Raw genomic sequence first — 24,915 nt, 5'->3', positions numbered from 1 at the left:
ACACTCTGTTGAAAAGGCTATAGTTGGAATTGGTATTGTGTTTTATCAAGAGGGATGTAAATTTATTCATGAGAAAGTGCAGTGGATTATTATTTTAGCCGGAAGGCATGATACTAAGCAATTCTCCAACATCGGTAGTTTGAAGCACACACACACACACACACACACACACACACACACACACACACACACACACACACAACACACACACACACACACTTTCTGTCACTAAATTTAAATGTTAAATCATTTTTTTTGCTGGTAATATTCTTGTGATATAAATTTAACTCTCTAACTCCCTTGTAGTCATGGTTGAAAAATGGCACTAAATGGCTTTTATTGGCAGAAATTCCACAACATGATCATCACCATAATCTAATAATTGTTAATATAATTGGCTCACAGCCTGTCCCTCAAATTAAGCTAATTATAAGCTTATAATGAGCCAGCTGTGCACAGTTATATTTGTTTATTTGGCATCCTAAATAGCATTATTTTTTGCGTTTGTTGTTAACTGATGAGTGTGTCCCACTCTCAACTGGAGCATTTTCTGTCCATTGTTGGACTGGTAAAAATCGCCATGAAATATGTATTTTATGTAGATGTTTCTGATGCTGTTGTTTGGCATTTGTGAAGGTTGTGTGAAACTATAAACAATGTGTGTAATAACTTGTGTCTTGACTACGTGCTAATCATCTGTAGTGTTCTGTAAGACAAAAAGGAAAAAATGTTTTGTGTTTGTTGCCTAATAACATGTGACATGGCTTATTGCTAGATCCGTTACTAAGCCTCTTTGGCCAATCAGGTGGCAGACATTTTAAACGGCCGTTGGATGAAGTCAGAGTTGTGATCACTTGGCTGCAATCCTCAATCCCTGTAGTGTGTGTGTGTGTGTGTGTGTGTGTGTGTGTTCGTGTGTTCGTTCCTGACCTGGATTTTTTTCTCAGCCATGAACAGTATGGTTGTGTTTTGCTGCAGCGCCTGCAAACAGTAGAGCTCTTACAGCTTTGGTTTTCTTGTCAGCGTCATATTTTGCTGTCACAGACTTTCAGTCCTTGGAAGAAAAAAAAAGGATGGTAGTAATACAGCAATTAGTACAGTTGAAGTTTCAGCTATTTGTCAATGAAATGTTGAGCCCTGGTGAAGGATTTCTACTTAAGCTTCTCTGTTGTCAGTGTATCTGTCAGCAGAGAGAGCAGGAGCTGTCCGTTGTGCTGAAAAGAGTCTGCTGTATTTGCATGTCTGCTCTGTTTATCTGTCATTTCTCTGCACGACTCGCTCTGCTTTCCCAAGCAAACATTCACACCATTACTGTTACTGCGCATTTCCTTTCTGCCCAGTTTTTGCCGTCTGACCTCACTTTCTCAGGGTTTGCCTTTCCTCTCTTGATCTCTCCCTCATTGCTGTTTCTCTGTCCTCTTCTTCTTCTTCTTCTCTCTTCTTTTGCTCCTTAGCCTTTCACTTCAGTAAACAGTCATTAAAGACATTTTTTACAAGCTGCTCATATGGTAATGAAATGGCTTCTCACTGTTATTCAATTATTTTGGGATAATTACCCATATCCCTCTAGTTCTCTTGCTCTTCCTCTATCAGCACCTTTTTCTGTCATTCATGTCAGTCGCTGCTGTTGTTGTTGGGAGCATGCATAAGTGTATTAGTGACGAACTCAGTGTATGTGCGAATGACTAAGACTTACAAGACTTTTTGCAATGAATTGTTTAAAAGGCTGTTGCCCTTTGAATGCTGGGCATGCGTGTGTTTTGGCTGAGTTTGTGCAAGTGTTGGTGTGCACTCATCTGTATGTGGAGAGTATGCTTTAAGCTTGCACTTGACACGGTTTGAGTCAGATGTTGGAGGCAGGAAAAGGAACACTGAACTGGTCTGCGGTGAACTGAAGACTTTCTAGAGGCTTTCATAAAGACAGATCTCAGCAGGTATTACTGTCTTATCTCGCCTTCTCTTACTCCTCTTTTATCCCGTTCTCCCTCTTTGGTTTCTGGCAGTTAATAGAAACTGACAAGCCAATACATGGGAACACTCAGTAGCTTTGCTTTTCTTTGAAGTATGTACAGACGCACATTCACAGTTATTTTGTGGAAAATGTGCCCAGGGTACAGCTCTTGGCACTGACGACACAAATGTCAGTGTTTTGAATCTAATGAAAGTGTAGCGCATACACTAATTTGCTAAATTGGAGGTAGCAGTTTCTTGATTGGAATTTGTCACCTTGCCTGGGCAGTGCCCTTGACAGGATCACACCAGCTGATTGGAAACAAGCCTTTTATGCGCATAGGCATCAGTGTTTATACATACATGACTCTTCCCATATGCCAAATTAAGCTCTAAAATGGTGCATGAGTTGAATAGCCAATTTCTATTCAGTCATGGCATTATGACTCATACACAAAATATATATTCTTAGCACATCATCTGGCTCTATTCTCAAGAATTATTCACTGATACCCTACCATCTTTATTTCAATTCCTACTTATTTCGTAAAGGTTTCCCAAGAGCTAGAAAGACATTTCTTGTTGCCAACTGCAAGTATGTCATTTATTTGTACAATTGCTGTATTTTCTTTTCCTTTGATCTTTTATTGCATGTCTTAATGCAAAATATTCATGACATCCATTGCTTTGAGTTCTTTTGTGCCATGGTTGCAAACCAAAATTTGTCCTATACTTATTAAGGGGCATAATAACAAACAAATAAATAAATTGTATGGGGAAAAAAATGCCAATCCTGTTCCAAGAGTACAGCAGATAAGCGCTAACCCAGACCTTTATCCCAGCTTATTTTCTCTCATTTTCTCTGTATTGGCACTATGATTCGATGACTTATACGTGACAAAGGAATGAGAGGGATGACAACAGAGTTGATGTCAATAAAGGAATTGCTGCATAGAGCTGCTGTATGTGGCTGACGTATCAGCTTGTATCAGTTTGTAATAATCAGCCATCTGCACTCTCCTGCTGGGAATATGCAATGTGTGTATAAAAAATGCAATGCGCATGTTGTGTGGCTTGTTCTAGTGTCTGTTGGCTGTTTGAACCTCTCTGGGTGGTTTTGGTCTTCCGGTGGTGGTTAATAAAATCTTAGTGTACACACTAGTGTTGTGCAAGATGAAAGGAGGAACTATACTGCCCATCAGTCTTAGTCCAATCACAGAGAGTAGCTGGATGAAGTTCTGTCAGTTCTCCATGAGCCATTAGCTTTTTTCTACATTTCATAGGCACATGTAATACAACCCAGGGCAAGGTTGATACATAACATTTGTCATTAGGAGTATCATTAATTTTGCAGGTATTTAACCAAAGCACTAGAAACTATGACTTGATTATAGTGCTGGAAAAAAAGTTGGAAAATCTCCAATGAATTCATCCTGTTTGGAACATGAATGTCTGTATATAATTTCAAGTGAATCTCTCCTGTACCTGTCAAGACATTTAACTTTGAACAAAAAAAGGCCAACATGTTGGTGGCACTAGAGGATGAATCAAAGGATCACCATCAGCATTTCCAAATCCAGCTCCAGACATACTTTACATGTAAAATAACAGACATAGTTATGACAGATTTTCTTACTTTAAATGAAAATGGTGTGAAACATTAGTGGTTTGCTCATTTCAGATTTTTCCTGAATCAAATCATTTTATAGCAGTGAAGAGATTTTACTGCCCTTTCTGAGACTTGTATCATCTGTATTCATCTTTGTTGCTTTATAATGTGTTTGACGGACTCAAGACTCGAAGACTGTCCAGAAACCCAGACTGCACATGTGTTGGGTTAGGGTTAGGGTTACATGTTAACTATAGCGACAATAGCGATGAACTAAGTCATTGTTTGAAAGGGAAAAATTGAAATGACACTAGTCACTCATAAACATTTGAACATTGTCCAGAAGTAGTATTTATAATTTAATCTAACTGATGCATCATCCATCTGTACTGTAACTAACTTAGCATGCAGAATGTGTACTCGCATAATGCTACATAAGCGGGAAATGCTACTTTCTGCCCTTTTGCATTTTTTATGGTGGCGAACATTTGCAGCCTACATCAAACATTACTTATAAAGTTCTGATACTTTTTTTAACCTGTTATTGGCCCTGACTGCTACCACACACACACACACACACACACACACACACACACACACACACACACACACACACACACACACACACACACACACACACACACACACACACACAAACCCGCCTGGTTTGTGCTGGCCTAAACCACCCTTATATCCCCCAGTGTGGATTTATGTAATCACTGGTATATTTTTGTTGTGTCTGATGTGTGTGTTGAAACCTCTCTCTCTGCTGCATACTTGCAAAAGCTGCTCTGCTGTGATTTCTGCAGTGTACTTGACTTTTGGAAAGTCTAAGCTCTGCACTTCATGCATAACTGCTCTTAGATATTCCATAAACTCATGGCCTGTATTTCACTCACTCGTGTGTGTGTGTGTGTGATGACTGTGTGATTGTGATGCAGTTGTCGCTCTGAATAGTATTTCATGAGTGGGGGCTGTTTGTCATCCCATCTACCATCTGTGCGGACACTGGTACAAAGGCCCATGGGAAATGCAGTCCAGGGGGCCCCCCCTCCTCCTTCCTCTGTGTCTGGAAGCTGCAGTCAGTCAACATGTCATTGTTGATCACGATCACAGAGAATGGGACAGAGAAACATACACTGCCTTTTCCATTGCAACTCTGGCTACTAACCCAGGGCTCCAATTAACTTTTTTTATTATCCATTAATTCACTGATTATTTTCTGGATTATTCAATTAAATGTCTAGTTTTAAAAGAGAAAAACGTCCAGTGTGATGTCTTGAGATTGGTTGTTTTGTCTGACCAAAATCCAAACATATTTGTATTCTTTGGTTCTAAATATTCTCGCTGCCCTCATTTTTAAAGCTCACATAGATCTTCGCCCTAGAGTTTTGGAAAGCAAAGAATAAGAGACGTTTTATTGAATGTGAATCTGAGCGGGTGATAAAGTTAACTGCTGCTCTTATCGATGCTGTTTAGCAAAAATGAGGTCATGCAGAGTGTGGATTATTGAGTGTTTAGTGGCCAGTGTAGCTCCAGTGTAATCCATATCTTTATAGAGATTTGCTATGGACATCATCGGAGCACTAAACCCTCCACTGCACATTGTAAGGCTGTGGGCAATAAAACTGCTCCGCCGCCCTGATAAGAAAGCACGATAGTATTCAGCCCTCATTTTCTATTTCGCTCCATCAATCCTGTTCGCTCCCTCAAAAGCACACGCACACGCACACACACACACACACACACACACACACACACACACACACACACACACACACACACACACACACACACACACACACACACACACACACACACACACACTTTCCCATCGCCGTTTCCTCCTCTGTCTGACCTGCTTCCTCCTGCCCTTTTGCAGTTCATACCGTTCATTCTCTTGTTTGTTTTTCTCTCTTTCAGGTCCCCTCTCCCGCTCCCCATATTTTTTCCACGCTCTCCTACAATTTTGCTCTCCTGCGCTCTGTTGAGCCCTCTCGGCAAAGCGTTAAGTGTATAATCTGTGATCTCATGTCTAGATGGGCCTCTCGTCTCCTCTCTCACTCGGCGCACAAAGGGACTGAATGGCTGCGGCTCACTCAGGGGACACAAATGAGTAATGAGCCCCACACACACACATGCACACACACACAGAAAACAAACACATACACAGCCTCACACCTCTCCAGCGCACTCCCAGGGGCTTTGAAGTTGCATATTGATGATGCCAGCTCGAAAGGCTCAATTGAATGCACAGAGGCAGAGGAGGTGGCTATTGACCGACCACTCGCCTCTCTGACCTGTCATCTCTAACGGCCGTAATGAGCAGCAGGTGCCTCTTTTGCCAGCCTCGGCCTTGATTGTCATCCAATATTCAACAGTCAGTCATAGTAATCAGCCAGCGTAATGGCTCGTTTGATGTGCCATTGCAGCACTTCGTAATAAGCTGTGGTGAGTGTGGATGAGATAGTTTTCAATTAAATAATAATAATAATAATAATTTTAATTAATGTACTGGCTTTTTGAATACACCTCCAAAAGTGGTGTTTAATGGATAAAATTAAAATGAAATAGAGACCACTGATGGCATTTTTTCCTTTCTCGTTAACCAATGATAAAACACAATGCATATGCTAAAATTGTCTGTCTTCCAGGAGATAAGGCATTTTTCATGTAAAAGATTGTATTGCGTCACAAATGGAAGAAGCACAGGGGTAAATAATAACATGGGTGATGGCTGTTTCGGGGTTTGGGTGTGTTCTAGTTCTAGGTTTTTTAGACTCCCATATGGGTCAGGATTGTCACACTAGATTACACAAAATCCCAACGGAGAACTTTTAAAAGCCGTCTGAGCTTTTTAAGGTTTAAAATGTTTATATACTTTGACAAGTCACCTGGTAAGCAGCCTCTTTTAGCTAGTCTCAATCAGGAAAAATAAATATTTACAAAAATAAGTCTTCATGGCTATATTTTTAGCAATGGCCCACCCGAGGGAACTCATCTCTAACAGTCCCAGTGAATTGCTCTACTTTTTCAGCCCTACAGGATAACACTAGGAAATGAAAGCAGTGGTTGTTCAAGCTCTTTAAATGACCAGTGTTTAAGTTTTCCTGACAAGTCGCATCCTGAAGCAAAAGCAGAAGGAGCGTGACATCGTTGCTCTATAGAGCTGCAAAAACCTCTCAGGGAGAAGACTCGTCACTAGCCAACAGTTTCCCCAATTAGTTTAAGTTGCCTAAACCTTATCAAACTTTAACTATATTTGAGGTGGCACATTATGAAACCATTTTATAACCGTTTTATGGGTCATTTTTGAAGACAATGATAAATTAGCTATTTTGTTATTTTAAATATGAAAACTTATTGGGATCACAAGATGTACAATAGGTATTTTTCACAGGAGACATTTTGTCTTTGTCATAGTAGGTAAAGAGCAGGTGTTACTAATTATAATAACTAATGATGACTCTGTTCTATTCAAGTGTCCCAGAAAGTAATGATGGTGTGACAGTGAGCCTGCATGCGCAAAAGGCTCAATGTAATTTAGCCATTGTTATTTTTATCATTTACTCATGTGGTTTTCCTGCTGTCAGAAACGTCTACAATGAAAAAACGCCCCTCAGAGCAACTCAGGACCGTTTCTGAGCAGTGCGGCTGCTGAGAAAAGTACAGACGGACAGAGGCAGTGTTTGTTTTACCATCCTCTTATGAGAGCTGGTTTTGGCTGGTCGAGGTGCCTGCTCATATAAGCTCTTTGTGGTGTAAAATGGTCCTGGCAGCAACCCTCCACCCCTCCAACTCCCCACCCTTCCCCAACCTCCTCAAACTCCCACATCCCCGACACAGCTATAACGATGCCAAGCTGAATGCCAGATTCCTTCAGGGCCTCAATGGTCAGGAAAGAATTAGAAATGGAGAAACAGGAAGGAAATGTAAAATATCAAAGAGCTGATACATGAAATAAAGACATATCACATTTGAAATTTTTTTCTTGAGGTTTGTTAAACAGTCAACAGAGAGTGAAAAAGGCGAGAAAGCGTGTTTTCTGGCAGACAGACTTCTCTCAAGCCCATAAATACTCAACAAGATGAAGATTAGTCATCAGTTATAAGTCCAGTGGGAGATATTTTTACATTTCAGACTGTTACTGAAAGTGTTTGAAGGTTAAACATAACACACTCAGTGCTCTGAAATAAGACATTTTCTTTCTAGTCATAACACATAGGAAATATTTGATTTCAAATTCATGCAGACCTTCAATGTGTTTTGTTCTATTATTTTTTTTTTTTTTACAGTGTGAGCACAACTGCATATTCTATATATAGTAGGCATAAACAGTAACTTGCAGACACACATTCATACACACCAGCACAAACACAACACTGCCTCAAGTGTTTACCTGTCAAATGTTCATAAAACCCTGTGGATGTCAATTGTGGAGAAGAGGTTGTCACTTCTTTAGCAACTGCTTGACGACATGCTGTTTGAGTCACCCGCTGGTTTCCTTGCAGGTTTTTTTTAGTTTTTTTTGTGAATGGAACACAGACATGTGCAGGACGTTGGGGAGCAATCACTGTCATGATGCTGCCAAAACAAACGTCTTTAGCAAGTTGCCAAGAAGACAGTGAGGTCAATGCTCACATTGCCTCAGAGGAGAGAATGGGTTGCACTGCCAAGCCCCTTGTTTCCCTGCGGCGTGTGGCATAATGCGGGTCCCTGACTATGTGTGTGTGTGTGTGTCCACCAGGATACATGTCAGGGTATTAAAGGCCTCTTGTGCGTGCTCGCTGATGTGATTACTTGCCCCTAATTGTTAGAGGTTTTCCCGATATGGTTTTGATGCAGAGACGAGGGGTGGGAGCTGACATTGCAGACATGCAGGGTGAAGTGAAGGGAAAGAATGAAAGTTATGCAAAAGAAGCATGTTCCCTTTTAAAACAAATTATTTATCTTTTGTCCTTGTATGTGGCGGTGACCGTGATGGTTCTTGAGTGCTCAAGTGTGCTCAGGCTGTTTGCGATCAGCCCTTATTGCCATCAAGGCAGCATATACATCAATTAAAAGCTGCACTCGAGCAAATAATGGGCACGGAAATGCTCAAGCATCTATCATTTTTATGGAAGCCACATGAAATGGAAAACATATATTTGATGTGATTCTTTTCATGTTGAGAAATATTCCCTCCCTCACCTCTTCATCCTCCCTTTCATATTTACATATCTTTCTGTCTGATTATCCATCCCTCTCCATGTTCTCCGGTGTTCTTGGTCCAGGTTACTCTTAGCAGGTTTCTCTCAGATTTTAGTCTCCAGTTGTTGCTTCTGGTGGAGGGGACATATAATTTTTACTATATTACTACTTGCCTCTTTTTCTCCGACTGTGCCCTACCCCCATTTTTCTCTGTATTGGTCACGAGACCCAATTTGTTACCGTTGTTTGCATCACCCCTCTCATCTTACTGTGATGTTCTGTACACTGGTGGGAAGTGTAAGCAGGGAAAGATTACGCCTGTGCTGTACACATGTAGGTATGCCCCGGGGATGTCTGTGTTACTGTGTTGAAGTTGCTGTGAATCTGCGTGCGAGTTTCTACAAAGAGTATCTTCATTGTCGCTGTTTAAGCTTTTGTTGCTTGGTATATCCAGCATCTTCACACCGGCAAGTTGTATAGATGTTGGTAGGACACAGGCGGTCCCCCATGAGATCTATAATTGGGAACCTCAGAGGAGAGTGGAAAATTTGATGTAGGATGAATTAATTCTTCCTCTTTTTATTCCATTCCTCGTTCAGGGGTGCTGTCTAATCTTTGCTAATGCGTTGGCAGAGTGCACTGGATCACTTCACTGAGAGAGAGAGGAAGACAGAAAGAGAGTGAGAAATGCGAGGCAGCCAGTTGGTCCAAGGAGAGGAAAAAAAATAAGATGGAGCATGGACATCATGCAGTTGGATTGGTGGTGTTATATTGACCAGTCTAAAACCTGATAGATCACAAGGTGACGTCAGTAAATGGTCTAACCCTTAATGTTAAAGGCCTCACTGGGGCAGAGACCAAGTCTGTCGATTTGCCAACATCATGTACTGAATGCTGCTGTTGCTAATGATTGCAGCAGCTAATGTTCCATTATATGTCAATATTATATATGACAGCATAGGAAAGATGACCCATTGCACTCCACCTTCTTTATGTCTTTGTGTTTGCTGCAGCATGAATCAGTTAGTTTTCTGTCTATTAATTCCAGACATTTGTATGTATGTTATTCTATATTTGTAAATTACAGGGATGAGATAATATTAATTGTATTTTTTGCGTATACTGTGTATATTTTGATAAGGGCATAATCACATAGAAAATGATTTGACAAATATTATTTAATTAACAATGGTTTAAATGACATGAGAGAGGTTGTTTATTATTACCTGACTCCGTAATTCCCTTCAGCTCCACAAAGCGTTTCAGTGTCTTTCAGCACATCGCTTTAGTTGTATGATTCTCCATTTTTACTGTTTTGGTTCATTCCCACTGCTGAGATCAGAGTTGTTTTCAGACGCAGCAAATGGTTTAAGCAAAAAAGCCCAAAAAACTCACTGGACACTGTCTGAGCAGCATCAGACTGCAAAGGTAATGACTAGCTGGTGAACAAAGTGGAGCATTAAGTCGCTATAAGATAACCAGATATTTCTCTCAAGTGTCAGTGGAGACCAAAAACAGCTATAAGGAAAGTTGGACTTTAATTTGTCAGGTGGACAACTGTGCCTATGTGGCCAAAAAATCAGTTAATGCAGATTTAAGTCAACGTCCACTTACAAACTTTTTCATGGTCTTCATCAGTGGAGAGAGTTTGCTCAGTTGTGATGGAGATGACTACAAATTGATATTCAAGTCAATGAAGTGCTCGACCATTGTTCAATAAATCAGAAAAACTCTACACAGGTTAAATAACTTTTAAAATAATTTTTCATAACTTGCTTGGAATAATTATTTTAAAAAGCACAACAGCTGAAACAATAAGATAATGATAATGTTATTCATTGCCACCAACACCTTCCTTCATTCCTTTTATAGATATTTCATTATTCAGAACTCTCTCTTATTTTTATCTTATTGTGAAACATACTAGATGTATCCAGTTTTTACATTCTCTGTGTCTGTGCAGAGAGTGTAGTCGCAGTCATATTTATCCTTTACTGCGTCTTTGTTTTTTGCTTCTATGGTCACCTGTAGCTTCCCATAATCTATTGCATGTTGCTGTTCCATTTGAGTTAATAACCTCAATGGTGCTCTCTTAGCTACTTGGTTGCCATAGCTACCATTTCCTGGACAGTGTAGTATGCTGAGGATGAACTGTGTGGGTATGCGGGTGTTTATGTGCTGCATGAGTGAGTGTGCAAGTGTGTATGTCATGCACAGTGATATGAAGGCTGCACTTTTCACGGCTAATTATAGTGCATCAGCCATTATGAGACAGGACATTTGCACTTGATTTTAAAAGTACGGTATCCACTGACTAATGCTATCTGAGAGGACAGGGACTGAAATCTGTATTAGTCTGTGTGTTTTTTGTCTCTGTGTGTGGGTACCTTTTTGTCTTTGCATGGTTCTGTGCGTATCTGAGGCAGTAGAGGGGGACATTTTTATGCCTACTGTGATTTTGCGAGTGATTGTAGTTCACAGAGAAGTGTGCTGTGCTCCTCATATTAGAAAGAGAGAGGGGGGGTCAGAGGAGATGGGATTGTGTGTGTGTGTGTGTGTGTGTGTGTGAGTGTGTGTGCGCGTGCGAACAGATGAAGGACGTTTATTTGTTGCAGAATGTGCGGCCCCCGGCAGAAGAAATGCTTTCCTAACAACAATCAGCATCCATCAGGAGCCAGGCTTACCTCTCCTATAGACAAAAGGTTAAATGCTTCACTAAATCATTCTCTCTTTTCGTTCTCTTTTTTCTCCCACTTGCTTCATTACCCCCCCCCCCCCCCCCCCCCCCAACCTAACACTTCCACTATCTGCCATCCTTACCATTGGTTCCCTGCCCGTTCTTGCCTCCCCAAACCATGCCCCTGCTCCCTCCTCCTTCCTCCAGCTGGTGGGCGGCGAATTTGACCTGGAGATGAACTTCATCATCCAGGAGGCGGAGAGCATCGGCTGCATGGTGGAGCTGCTCTCCCACTGCGAGGTGACGTGCCAGGCTGAGATCTGGAGCATGTTCACCGCCATCCTCCGCAAGAGCGTACGTAACCTACAGACCAGCACCGAGGTCGGCCTCATCCAGCAGGTGCTGCTCAAGATGAGCACCGTGGACGACATGATTGCAGGTGAGCAACGGACAGACAGAGGGTGAATTCATGAGCATGCAGTGACACACATGAAGACAAAAACATGTAATTATTGTATGAATAAAATCGAGCTTTGATCACAGTTTCACTGCACTGCTGATGCTGACATCATGGCTTGTGTGTCAGAAGTGCACTCAGACCCACTTTTACACTAAACACTGGGAGATTTAAAGAAGTGCTTTAAAGGTAGCTGTGGATATCCTTACACTGTCTGATATCATCAGTGTATGATGTTAAGTGTGTGTAAAGACTTGTATTGCACTATTTTGTTGCTTTATTTTAGCTTTTCCCAATTATCCTCATCTTTATTGTCTAGGTAGTGACTTCCCACAGGTAGTGATTTTCTGAAAAGTATCTTTTCAAAATCACAAATCAAGAGCTTAAACTGCATCCAGCATTGGGTTGTATGTGTAGGTGTGAAAAACAAAAGTAAAACCATAGAAAGAAAAAAGAGAAAGCCACACATGTCTCCTTCTGGTGGAGAAATCACCTTCTACAGTGTGTGTTTGTTGAACATTTCTGACATTTAACTCTATAGTAGCTGACAATACATGGTTAACACTGGAACATTTATCTTTAGGAATAACAAAATTGCTTTAGCATACTCTCAAGCATATTACAAGTTTTGTTTAAAAATATTTGTAGGCATATTTCCTAAAGTTCAGAATCTGCAGTTGAAGATGTCTTTCACTCACCTCAGACTTGGTGTTCATAGCAGAAATATTTCATGTGTGCAGGTGTATTTGCCCCGCAGTCAGACATTCATAACAACACACTGGTGATGGTGCAGCAGAAGCAGAGTAATGACCTCAGTACGCTTCTGTGTGTGTGCTGCAGATTTGCACCGGTTCTTGATTGCACAAAACAGCACATACACAGCCGGCTCTTTACATGATCATATTGACCTTGCTTTACCTTTAACAATGCCTCGGTGTGCGTGTCCTTTCTTTCCCCTCCCCCCAGTGTCCTCTCTGTCCTCCCTACCACCGCAGGATAATGTGTTTTATAACTTCTGTGACTTATTACTGCTCACCACAGCAGAGTATATGGCGCTTAAATCAATTTAATGCCAATTCCCACAGACTCCCTTTCTAAACCTTGATTCTAACCATGATTTTTAAAAGCTATTTGAAATGACCTACATGGATTGATCATGCAAAAAAACAGAGCTTAGGGGTTTTGAATCTAGGACATTATGCATCGCGTTTTCCTCTCATACCGAGCACCTCGGTGAGCTAGCCTTCTGCTTTATTCCCTATCGCTGGACTCTGACTAATGAAATATTGTGGGAACACTCATACTTCATATCTAGCAGGCCTAATGGGAGAGAAGAGCCTTTGTAAGCAGATTGGCTCACTGTGCTGTACCTCTGCCATATCCTCACTGATCTGTTGTGGCTGTTGTGAAGTGAAAGTCAGTGAGGCAGCAAGGTCATTCTGACCAAACAAATGCCTTCTAACACAATGTGCTTTTTAATATCTGATTAAATATTCATAGGGAAATGTGTTTGAAGCCTTGTTTTTGTCAGTTCCATGGCATGTTGTCTTTAAATAAGAGCTCTTTTGCAGCACTAGTAATGTTCTCGACAGGTTGTTAGAGTGTTAGAGGGCCTATTAAAATGTGGAGATAAAAGAAAGAAAAAAAGGTACTTATTATATTTGATATAGTAGATTTTCAGCCTTGGATATAATCTGAACATACAAACTAAGCCTGTTACAGTTGTCAGTATTATAAGTATTAGATTATTTAGCTTGTAGCTGAGAGTATTACACACATTTAGACATCTAGTTTTAGCCTCAAATTACCTGGTGTGGTAAGATAAATATATAATAAGACAACAGGAAAATGATTCTTAGATGTTAAGACATTGGTAATAATAAAACAGTGATATAATGTTGTCTTGCTGTTTGTTCCCTTTTTTTGTTTTGTTCTTGTGCTTGAGTAGAAAAAACAAACCTGCCCTTTACAGCTGACAGAAGAGTGAAAAACGTATCACAATCAAATATTTAAACATATAATTATTTAGTTAACTGTATTTTCTGAGCATAAATATGTTACGGATAAACTCTAACTAAGCCATGACTACGCCAAAAAAAAGAATTGAATGTACTAACATGACAAAATTCAATGTCATGTTGTACAAGGCCACTGCATGAAGTAATGCTGTGCACTGTGATTACTACGCTCAGTGTTCAACGTTGAGAGTATTTTGTATTCAATAGAGAAGCTCTGACTCCTTGGATTGAACACACTTGAATTTTGATTCCATTGAATAAAAGATTACACAACACTCAAACATACTAACCGTCTCTTTCTGATGACCTCACCATATTTTATCTGAGGAGTGTCAGTTGAGGGCCTTCTAAATGCTGACTCACGAACACATTCACACACACACACACACACACACACACACACACACACACACACACACACACACACACACACACACACACACACACGCACGCACGTACACGTGCACACACACCGACACATTACTGATCATGGTCACTTTTGGGGACATTAGATTGACTTCATTTCCTGGAGGCTCTCCCTAACCTTAACCATAACCACTGACCAAAAAAAATCATCTTTGTCCTAGTCGAGGTCACGGCTTTTGTTCCTAGTTGGACAAGCCGTCACCAATTAACTAATTCTAATTTTTCCCTTTTTCCCCAAAAGTAGTCTATGACAGACCACACACAGACATATTTGGGTTGTTTGTTCTGTTTCTTGCGCTCACTTTCCGCCTCTGTGTGTTTCTCAGACCTCCTGGTGGACATGCTGGGAGTCATGGCCAGTTACAGCATCACAGTCAAGGAGCTAAAGCTACTCTTCAGCATGCTGAGGGGAGACAACGGCATCTGGGTAAGCTGGTGGACACCCTCTGATGGAAGTTGTGTGTGTATATCAGTAGATATCATATTAGGGCTACAGTGTTGTGACCATATTTTTGATGATAAGGCACATGCACATCCATAAGTGCTGTGGAGGTTAACAAGCATAAAAATCACATGTTAAAATATGATTTTTTTTTTAAATTTCATTTTGTACGCACGCCTGACATCTGTAATTGCTGTTGACATTTCTTTTGTGGATGACATTCAAAAATACTCATCTCATCATACTCATCGCCCCCTATGAGAGAGGAAGCTTCAATCCAAACCTCTCTCTCTGATGGCAGAGATCATGACACTAAAACCCCCCCAAATGTTTGCTGTCTCTAGACTGATTTGACAGTGATAGTAAAAGCCCTATTTCACTCTTGATTAATTCTGGGAAATTGCCTAAATTGGTGATAATTATGTCAGTGTGTTTTAACAACAAAAGTGACTCATATGAAGTATTTACTGCAAAAGATGTAAGAGTTGTACCACTGGCTCTAATATGCCAGCATACTACAATTAATATTTGTGGGAGATAAATGTATTTCATCCGAGATTAATTATACACAATGAGTTTGTTTGTATATGTCATTAGTCTGGATGTTGGTTAATGTGATGCTTATGTTAGTAGACTTGAATAATATAGGATGGTTGTGTACTAATGTGGGTTTGTGTTTGGGTGCTGAGCTAAACTCAGAGGAGTGGATGAGATTGTCACTAAAATGAGAATAGCTGGTAAACCTTAAAGGAGGCCACATTAGTCGCTAGATTCGTGGCTGACCCCCTTCACTTGAGCTGTGTGGCAGGTAAGACATGGGAACTTGGCTTGGGTCTTGAGGAATGGTAGCATGTATTCATTGACTAATAACCTAAACTGTACATACACACACTGTTCACAGCTATGCTGCTGACTTAATACTCTCTGCTCCGTTTCTCTCTCTCTCTCTCTCTCTCTCTCTCTCTCTCTCTCTCTCTCTCTCTCTCTCTCTCTCTCTCTCTCTCTCTCTCTCTCTCTCTCTCTCTCTCTCTCTCTCTCTCTCTCTCTCTCTCTCTCTCTCTATATCTCGACCGCACACTGCTATGTACAGCGCTATTCCTTAAAGGAGCTACACTACTTGTATAACACATTTTAGTTTATAAAACATCTTAAAATACTTAGTGGACTGCCAGGCTTGCAATACACTGGCAGAAGCCCTGCATATTAAATGTTGGGATTGATTTGCGAGTGTATGTCGAGACAAGGTTAATTTAGTTTCACACTCATATTTTCTCTTGTAATTGACATTATTAATGCAACAGAGGTTTGACTATGTTGTTTTTGTTTGAGTGATAGAAGCATGGTGGAAACAGCGACAGCCTAATCAGCTGTGAAGGAGAAACGCCCATGAAATAAGATTTGAATTCAGCATAGTTTTTTCTCTTGGTGAATCATGGATATTGTCACACTCTACATACTGTACTTAAAACCACTATCTTCTAACCCCTGAACAGATAAGTGCCTTGTTCAAGGTCTTATGTTTTCCTGGGCCCCTTCTATCAGGATTTTCCCCCAATAATATAGACATTTGCTTAATTTATGGCTATTGCAAATGAGTGTATGCCCAAAATTAATATGCAGGAGAATTAAAAAAGGGTTTCATTAACAGGTTTTCTCGTTCACTGAAACATCAACATGAAGCCATCTTACACCTGATTGCCTCAGTCTTTCAAACTGAAAATACATTGTGCCAAACTGTTCATTGTGGAATTTTACCTAAATAATTCGATGAAATTGGTAAAACTAAAATTAAAGTGGAAAAAAGGAGGGTGTATACAGGCCAGGTAGTTGCTGATTCATACTTGAGAATTACATTGCTAGGTTTACATTAAGTTCCTGTTAATAAGGTTAATTTAGCATTTGAGAGACAGGACTGCTTAGTACAAGTTCCAATTACAGTGCTACTTGCTGTCATCTTAACTGCTCTCTGTAGTTTGCCGATTTGTCCAGCTTTTAGCTGCTGGGTTTATTTGATTCAGAGTGGATGAATTAAGACTGAACCGGGGAGATTTAGGATGGTTTTGTCACGCTCAACGTTCTCGTCTCACTGTAGGGTTAGCAAGGCTGCGTGGCATTCAAAGTATGTGATACCTTAGCAGCCGCTGATGTTTGCTAGTTGAGTCAATATGCCCTCGTCCCCTCTCATCAATCTCTGCTCTACTCAGGCTCCAAGAGAACTACCATCAACAACCCCTGGTCACTGATCAGTCGTCCACAGCAAAACCATCATCCATCCCTTTGGTTCCTTCTCCCTGTACCACCTCTGTCCAATAAAAAAATCCTACCCCATCCACCTTGCCTCTATTTCCCTGTCTTTTCCAATTTCTCCTCCCCCAGCAGCTCTCTCCAGAGACAGATCGATTAAGGGTTGCCATGGTATTGATGAGGTGTTGGCGGGGGAGGGCGGAGGTGATTGAAGAGTTATTGATCCAGTGGGGTTGTGGTAGAGATGTGATGTCACACCATGTTTTTTTTGCTTTTTTTTATAACAGATTCTCTCCCCTGTCCCTCTGATAGGCGGCATCTGTCACATACTAAATGACAATCACTCTCTCCTCGCCTGTCCTCTCCTCCCCTGCCCTCTCCTCTCTTCTCTCTTCCAGCCAAGGCATGCTATCAAGCTGTTGTCGGTGTTGAACCAGATGCCTCAGAGGCACGGTCCTGATACCTTTTTCAACTTTCCAGGACGCAGCGCAGCGGTGAGACTGACCAATATAGATACATAAACACACAAGCACATGAGCCCAATTAACAAAAATAAGTTCAATTTATTCCATTATGCACCCAAATTGCTAAACAGTCCCTTGCTGCATTCTTATTTTAGTCAGTCAGCACATCTTAATTACCAATTTACTCCACCAGTGCAATGACTTGAATGGTGAAAAGGAAGTGACTGAGTGACATATTGATTGCTAAAAACATTGGCAAGAACTGGTCTGATGTGTGTGTATCCTCTCTCAGGCTATAGCATTGCCGCCGATTGCCAAATGGCCTTACCAGAACGGATTCACTATCAACACTTGGTTCAGGCAGGATCCACTCAACAACATCAATGTGGATAAAGACAAGCCGTACCTCTATTGGTAAGAAGAACAGCATTCATCTTGACATTTACATAACAAAATTACATTCTTTTATTGGGACTGAAATCATCTTAAAGTAGTTTTTTCTGAACTTTGAAAAAATGAAAACACTTCAGCTCTGTCTAATGACCATGAATCTGTCATTTTTTTGTAATGACCCAAGACATCATGATGATATTTTTGCCAGTGTCGTTACAGAGGAGCTTAATAGAAGAAAAAAGGGATCTAAAACATCAATGGTTAACATCAGCTTTTTGTGTCAGTCCTTCAGAATGACAGAGGAAGGCTTTCTTTGTAGACTCCATTTTCCATTTTCTAGTTTCATTCGTACAGAGAAGAAAAGATTGTAAGGAGATATAGAAACACCAGTTTCTTCACTGTCAGTAGTAATGCTGCAGATTTTACTTCCTTTGTAAGGGGGAGATGTACCTCCAAATAACTGAGAAATATACCCCTGCATAAACTCACTCTTTTACTTTTGCCGTCACCATCAATCTAAACAAAGAAGAAGTATACAGCTGAATACCAACACATCCTTATAAATAAAAGCACCACATAGGTCGATTGTACCGTGCACTCCAAAATGATCTATATGAGCATTTTCTAATATACGGCCTCTATCATTGCTTTCCAAAAGTGTTACAAATCACTGTTAATTATGTAAATAATGATATTTTATGGTGTGACAGTGCTGTGGTTAAGGTCTGGATTAATTTAGGCACAAGGATTAGGAAAGATGATAGTATGGGTTAAAATGATCACTTGAACGCGGTGTGGATTAACATCACTACTTTGACTACTACAAAATTTAGAGTAAGTTAAGCAACCTTTTGTTTTCATGAGAACAATAAAGACTGCAACAAATCCCACTTGATTGACTTGATTGATTGATTTTCAGTTAAAAACATGACACTTGCAGTTGGAAACGGGAAGTGAACAGCTGTCCCCTGCAGCGAAATCCACTTTTTGCCATCTATCTATGTAGCCAACCATCTAACCCACCACCTCCAGTTATGGAAATGTGTCACCTTATATTGACGTCATCTAAACTGCATCACTTCTCTGGGTCAAAATAACCACAGCCGCTGTATGGCATCTGTCACTCAAATGTAACTACTGGTAATTTTTCCAGGCTGAATTTTTGACCTATAATGTCTTTTTTCTTTTGAGGATGGGGCTGCTGGATACAACTAGTTCAGGCCTGTTCACTCCGGGTGTCAAAATCCATTCTGGTTAAAAAAAGGAGAAACTAACTGAAACGAGCATAAATGACGCAGGTTGAGGGAGAGTGATCAAATATGTAAAGTATATACCAAGTTCCCTCTTCTGGTTATGGAAACATAAAGATTAATTTGAGATATTCACTTGATTTGTCTCACTCACACTGCTGAAGCCTCACATTAGCTTCAGATAAACTATTAAATATATTTCTGCACAAAACAAGTACATCATTCAGTGTTCATCACCTGACTATTTTTAAAAACATTTCTGCCACTTTTTATTAAGAATTTTCCAAAAGTTTCTTTTGTTAACTCATGAGAGTTTATAATTTAACTCATCAGACTGAATGACACAGGCAGGAAGTTAATACATAAACAGATTATGAATTAGAACATAACTTTAAATGTCATGGTTCTCCATTATGAGTGTTCTGGGTGGATGCCTCCGATCGTCGAGCAGCCCTGGACCTCACTGGCCTCGCCGTTAGTGTTGTAAGTGCAAGCCGTTACCCACCATGAAGCTTCATTAGCTCTGACCTTTTGTTTAATTGAACTCCTTTACTCCGCTGCTTGGCTTCTTTCCTCCACCTCTTCACTCTGACGTTAACCACTGGCATCCTCACGGCACCGCTATCCCCCTCACAGAGTCAAACTGTGATTCATTACCGACGGAAAGGTTCTGTAAAAGAGGTGCGGAGCTTGACGTCTACAGGAAGGATGACATGCATCCTTATATTCACTGGATAACATCACAGAGATGATCATGAAAAGTGTCAGGATGTAATCCTGTTTCCTTAGTAACCGTTTGTCAGGTTTTCATGGTAAGTGAGGAGCGAGTGCGCCCTCCTCTCCTCTGGCCCAGGTCTTATCATCCTCCCCCAGACACAGCTGCTACTCCAGCAGCCTGTCTGATACTGGCCTCCACAGCTGCTTGACGACCATGATAACACGCTCCTAACATGTACCAGGGATTCACTTGACAGGGATTTATATCTGCTTTCTGGCCCCGCTATGTGTGTGATCCTTTCAGGCTGATTATAGAAGTTAAATGTGTCTTGTTGTTTCATGAAGAAGCTTAGCTGAGGCTGGGTTTTACATAGAGGTTACGAGAGCAGTAAGAGAATCATTATGAGGGAAAAATAGAAGGAGGGGGATTAGCAGTGTTTCTGCACAACCTGTGATCTGGGACCCCTGGTGCTGCTGCAAAGAAAATCCTGCTTTTTGTGACTGGTATTGGTTTAAATGATGAGATGTGTCAGTGTAAAAGTTGCCCTGCTTGTATTTTGGTTGGCAGAATTTCTTTTGGTACAATTTATAAAAGATGTTGACTTTATTGATGTGGATGATCTTTTGCAGTTATAGTGTAAAAAATATCCTATTGTTTACAACAAAGCAGGTTTGACAGATCAAATCGGACAACGCACTGTGATCGAGATGTCATTTTCACAAATGTTTGCTTTAACTTTTGAAACGTTTTTTTTGTAATATACATCCAAAAATGTCAAGTCATTCAGTTACAGAAAAATCTAATGAAACTCCTCATTGAACACTGAAATTTGTGCTATTCATCAAGAAATGCTATTATTAATTTTAAATGCTATGAAACATTATTAAGTGAAGCTGAAACTATTTTCAAACACACAACATAAAAGACTGAAATATTTGTAACTCTCTCTGATTCTCTGCAGTTTTCGCACCAGTAAAGGAATAGGTTACTCCGCTCACTTTGTGGGAAACTGTCTCATCGTGACATCGTTGAAGTCGAAAGGAAAAGGCTTTCAGCACTGTGTGAAATATGATTTCCAACCTCGTAAGGTAAGACATGAAAAAAGACATGCACACAAAACCAAATAACTCCAAATTGGGCTTTGGCCAGTGCAGAGTTTGGCAATCCTGTGCCACTTACTCGATTAGACAGCATCAAAAGTGTGTTGCTGCTCTCTCTCTATCTATCCTTGTACTCACTAGGAGTGTGGATGAGTGTAGATAAGATCTGTCAATTAAGACCCGCACACTGCCCCTCTACCGCACTGTCAGCATTCTGCTGCTGTCCTGCACACAAACACGCACTCTTTCATGCACACATAAACACAAACATTCCCTTGATGAGATGGCCTTCTGCCGTATATGCTGACCCAGTAGAATTGTTGCACAGCCTAACAAAGTTCCCAGTGGTTCCATTTGATCAATTTATAATCCACCATGTCTCACAGCATATTTATCCACTGTGTGTGTGTGCACGTGTGTGTGTGTGTGTGTGTGAGCACTTTCATGCACATGTTATATTGTCCACTCACCAGCTATGCATACACCAGCACAATTCTAGCTTGTCCTACTCCCCCGTGCAGCCACCATTTCAGTGTTTTCTCCAGGGAACCGGTGTGTATTGTCACCAGGCATAAGATGCTTTGTAATCAACACGCATGCACACACACACACACACACACACACACACACACACACATTATGGCATATTAATGGCATGGCATATTAAGATGAGCAAAGGGAAATCTTTGGGGTTTTTTTTTGGTTTAGCTAACACTGTTAGAGGGAAAATGCTCAGGGTTAGGGTTACTTGACCAAGCAGGACAAAAACATCTTAATGCAAAATTACTGTGATCTACAAAAAAAAAATCTAAAATGAATCGTTGCGCAGCAGGATGCTCTTATGAATAGTTTGTGTTGATAGAATGATAAATGCTACAGTGAGAACACATTTTGCTCACCACAGGCTTCATCAGGTTTGCCTTACAATAGTGTTGTCAATATAATGGATTTGAACTGTAAGGGAGGCTAAGCATGACAAGGTTATTTGTATAGCACCTTTCAAAGACAAATGAGAGAGACAATGCTCTACATAATAAAAGCATTACAAACATTTAAAGGCACGATAAAAAGAGAAACAAACAATTAAATTGGAAAATAAAATCAATTAAAACATGTTACTGTTTCCACCAAATAATACCATAAAAAATAGAGACAGCGCAGTTCTTAATCAACAAAATACAAAAGTTTGGAGTAACTCAAATGCTTCAGTTTGTAAATGTTAAAATTATCATCTTTCTGAATGTGTTTTTTGTATTTTTTAGTGGTACATGATCAGCATCGTCCACATCTACAACCGCTGGAGGAATTCCGAGATCCGTTGCTATGTCAACGGTCAACTGGTCTCCTACGGCGATATGGCCTGGCACGTCAACACCAACGACGTAAGAGCACAGTTATTGGCTTATTAGAGGCATTCTTCAGACATTTGTGGAAAACTATTACGTTAAGTATTTCAGGAAAAAAACCTCACTTGAGATAAGTAATTAATTGTTGTGGAGATAATGGCAAAGAGTCGATTATGAATATTGAGTTTATTATTAAATGATCTGGTAAAAAAGCCAAATTTCATTGATCTTTACCATTTTTTAATATCATACTGTATGGTGCTACCAGTAATATTCTTCCTAAACAACTTGTGTATCAGCATTAGTCTGGCTCTACTTCACGCTTCCCTCCTTTCGTGATGTTGGCAAACATTTGAGGTTTGACCTCTGCATTCGTCAGCCGGGGCAGAGTTGCCCTTGGGCCCTGTTCCAGCACAGCTTGCCCAAACTCCAACTTCCAACTTTTCCATTTAGCAGGGGACAGGTAGCCTGACCTCTCAGTGGCAGCAGAACCTCCATTACACTGCTTTCATGGTTGGCTCTTGACATTGCTATAATTACTGAGGGCTGGTGTTATTCTCTGTAAAAAAAATGTCTTATAGTTATACTTATAGGTCTCAAAATGTGTTGGGCTTGTTTTTTCCAAAGGCTGATAAAAAAAACGTATTTTATCACTTTGACAACACAGAAGAATTAAGATCTTATTGTGTTAAAGGGTATCAGAACAGCGTAACAGAATGATTAAAAAAGAGCAGCTATCAAAGGTCATAAAAAATGTCCATCTTTGAAAGCGACTTTCAACAAGAAAGGACACATTTGACTTCCTCACTGATCATTGTTAATTCCCAACTCCCCTTTGCAAGTAAAATCTCAAAGTTTTGAAATGTCATAACATGGCAGATACATTTTTCCACGTGTGCTGTCTTTTTCAGAGCTATGACAAGTGTTTCCTGGGTTCATCAGAGACAGCGGACGCTAACAGGGTCTTTTGCGGTCAGCTGGGAGCCATTTACGTATTCAGTGAAGCTCTCAACCCAGCTCAGATCTTCGCCATTCACCAACTTGGCCCAGGATACAAGGTACACGTACTACCTTATCATGCACCATACTGAATATACTCTGCACCCTTTACAGTGCATCAATGTCATGCACCATTTGGCAGGTGGAATATCCTGGCAACCTTAGGATTACAATGTCAATGTTGCTTACTGCCGTCTTTGCCCGTTCACTTTGTCAGCTAGAAGTAGTTGAGGCCATCAATCATTCTTTGGCTCTCAATCGCAAAAAAATAGCCTGTACATTGGTGCCAGGGTGCCCTTGTGGTATAGTGAGGTTTTTGTTGTAATGTAAATGGGACTTTGAAATGCTTTAAAATGTATAAACAGTAGTTATTGTTGCATGTATGTGCCCATTGTTTTTAACTGTTTTACAAGTATACAGAGAGAAATTCTGTGCAGGAGAGGTAGAGGTAATCAAAATGTAAAACACAGCTTCACACTCTTAACCTTGATGCAAAATTAATGGAACCAGTTTTATTGTCCAAAACCAAGCTTTTGACAGGGGGAGTTGTCTTCATGAGAGTAATCTAATACTGTAGGTGCAGGAACATTTTTTCTTTTAGATGAATCCTCTTCCTGTCAGCCAGAACATCTCAGCAGTAGATCACAATGTTGTAGAGCTGCAAGACATGCTGTGATGTGTTGTGAGCGAGGGCCGAGGCTGCAATCGCAACCCAATTTTCAGACAACTTGTTGCCCAATAAAATGCTGAGGCTAGAAACGGGCGAAATCATAGTTTAAATTGATGAAGCAGATTGAGATAAAAAGGGCACAACGTGAAAGTAAATAGCAACACTATCAACAAACACCTCCTGGGTCATCACAAATTGATGATGTGCAGCAGTTTGGAAGCATCTATGGGGAGATTTTGCTTTTAAACCACTGAGACGGTTAGGGTATTTCTGTTAATAAAAAATATTCAAATGAGGCTTCACAATGTTGATTTTGGAGCACTTATAGCTTTAGAAATCACCATCTCTGCCTTTTGGCTTGGCTTACGGTAACAACAAAGGTGCCGCAAAAAACCTTGCCAGCTGTCTTGCTTCTTGTTTTGGCAGACTTGCACGCCTCAGGCCACTTACAGCTTGTTTACGAAGGTGTCCAAAGCTGTCAAGATTTCAGCACCACGAGACTGCACGGATATTTGAGGCTGCTGATGTGCACGAACAGCTGCTGGTTTTTCAACAACTCCTTTCTTTAATTTGCGAGACTTGTTAATGTTGCACTGAAAAACACATCGTCAACATGCAGAGCACACATGCCGTGGATTGCGTGACTCCTATATAGAAGCACTGAATCATACATGTGACAGTTCATACCTTTATCTTTCTCACAAACTCTCCTATCTGGCATGATAAGACATATGGCTCGGTATAGAAAAAAGTTCCCACATCTTCCCCCTAATGATCAGATGCTTGGGATTTGCTGTTTCTCTGCCATGAATACTGATTCCTCTCTCCGTCACAGCCCATAGTTTCCCTGAGGCTGATCAGCCAGATGATTGCATCTCTGCATGGTGCAGAATGGGCTTCTCAGATGCCCAGAAGAGACCATTAAATGGCTCAGTTGTTTCGAAGCCGCAGGACTCGGCACT

The 24,915-nt window shown here is 40.6% G+C and overlaps 1 protein-coding gene across 3 annotated transcripts in view; it reads left to right on the top strand.

The window, feature by feature from the left end:
* Positions 1–24,915, top strand: part of nbeaa (neurobeachin a) — a 91,744-nt gene that overhangs the window by 17,208 nt on the left and 49,621 nt on the right. For all 3 annotated transcript variants that reach the window (XM_062432475.1, XM_062432474.1, XM_062432473.1), the window contains exons 2-8: positions 11,634–11,865; positions 14,654–14,754; positions 17,412–17,507; positions 17,770–17,891; positions 20,800–20,926; positions 22,201–22,320; positions 23,196–23,342. In XM_062432475.1, the coding sequence (XP_062288459.1) occupies positions 11,634–11,865; positions 14,654–14,754; positions 17,412–17,507; positions 17,770–17,891; positions 20,800–20,926; positions 22,201–22,320; positions 23,196–23,342 (945 nt within the window). The remainder of the gene's footprint in view (positions 1–11,633; positions 11,866–14,653; positions 14,755–17,411; positions 17,508–17,769; positions 17,892–20,799; positions 20,927–22,200; positions 22,321–23,195; positions 23,343–24,915) is intronic.

Source organism: Scomber scombrus, chromosome 14, assembly GCF_963691925.1.
Source record: "Scomber scombrus chromosome 14, fScoSco1.1, whole genome shotgun sequence".
In the NCBI taxonomy this organism is placed as follows: Eukaryota; Metazoa; Chordata; class Actinopteri; order Scombriformes; family Scombridae; genus Scomber; species Scomber scombrus.
Note: the sequence above shows the minus strand (reverse complement) of the source record. Positions and strands in the feature narration are given on the sequence as shown.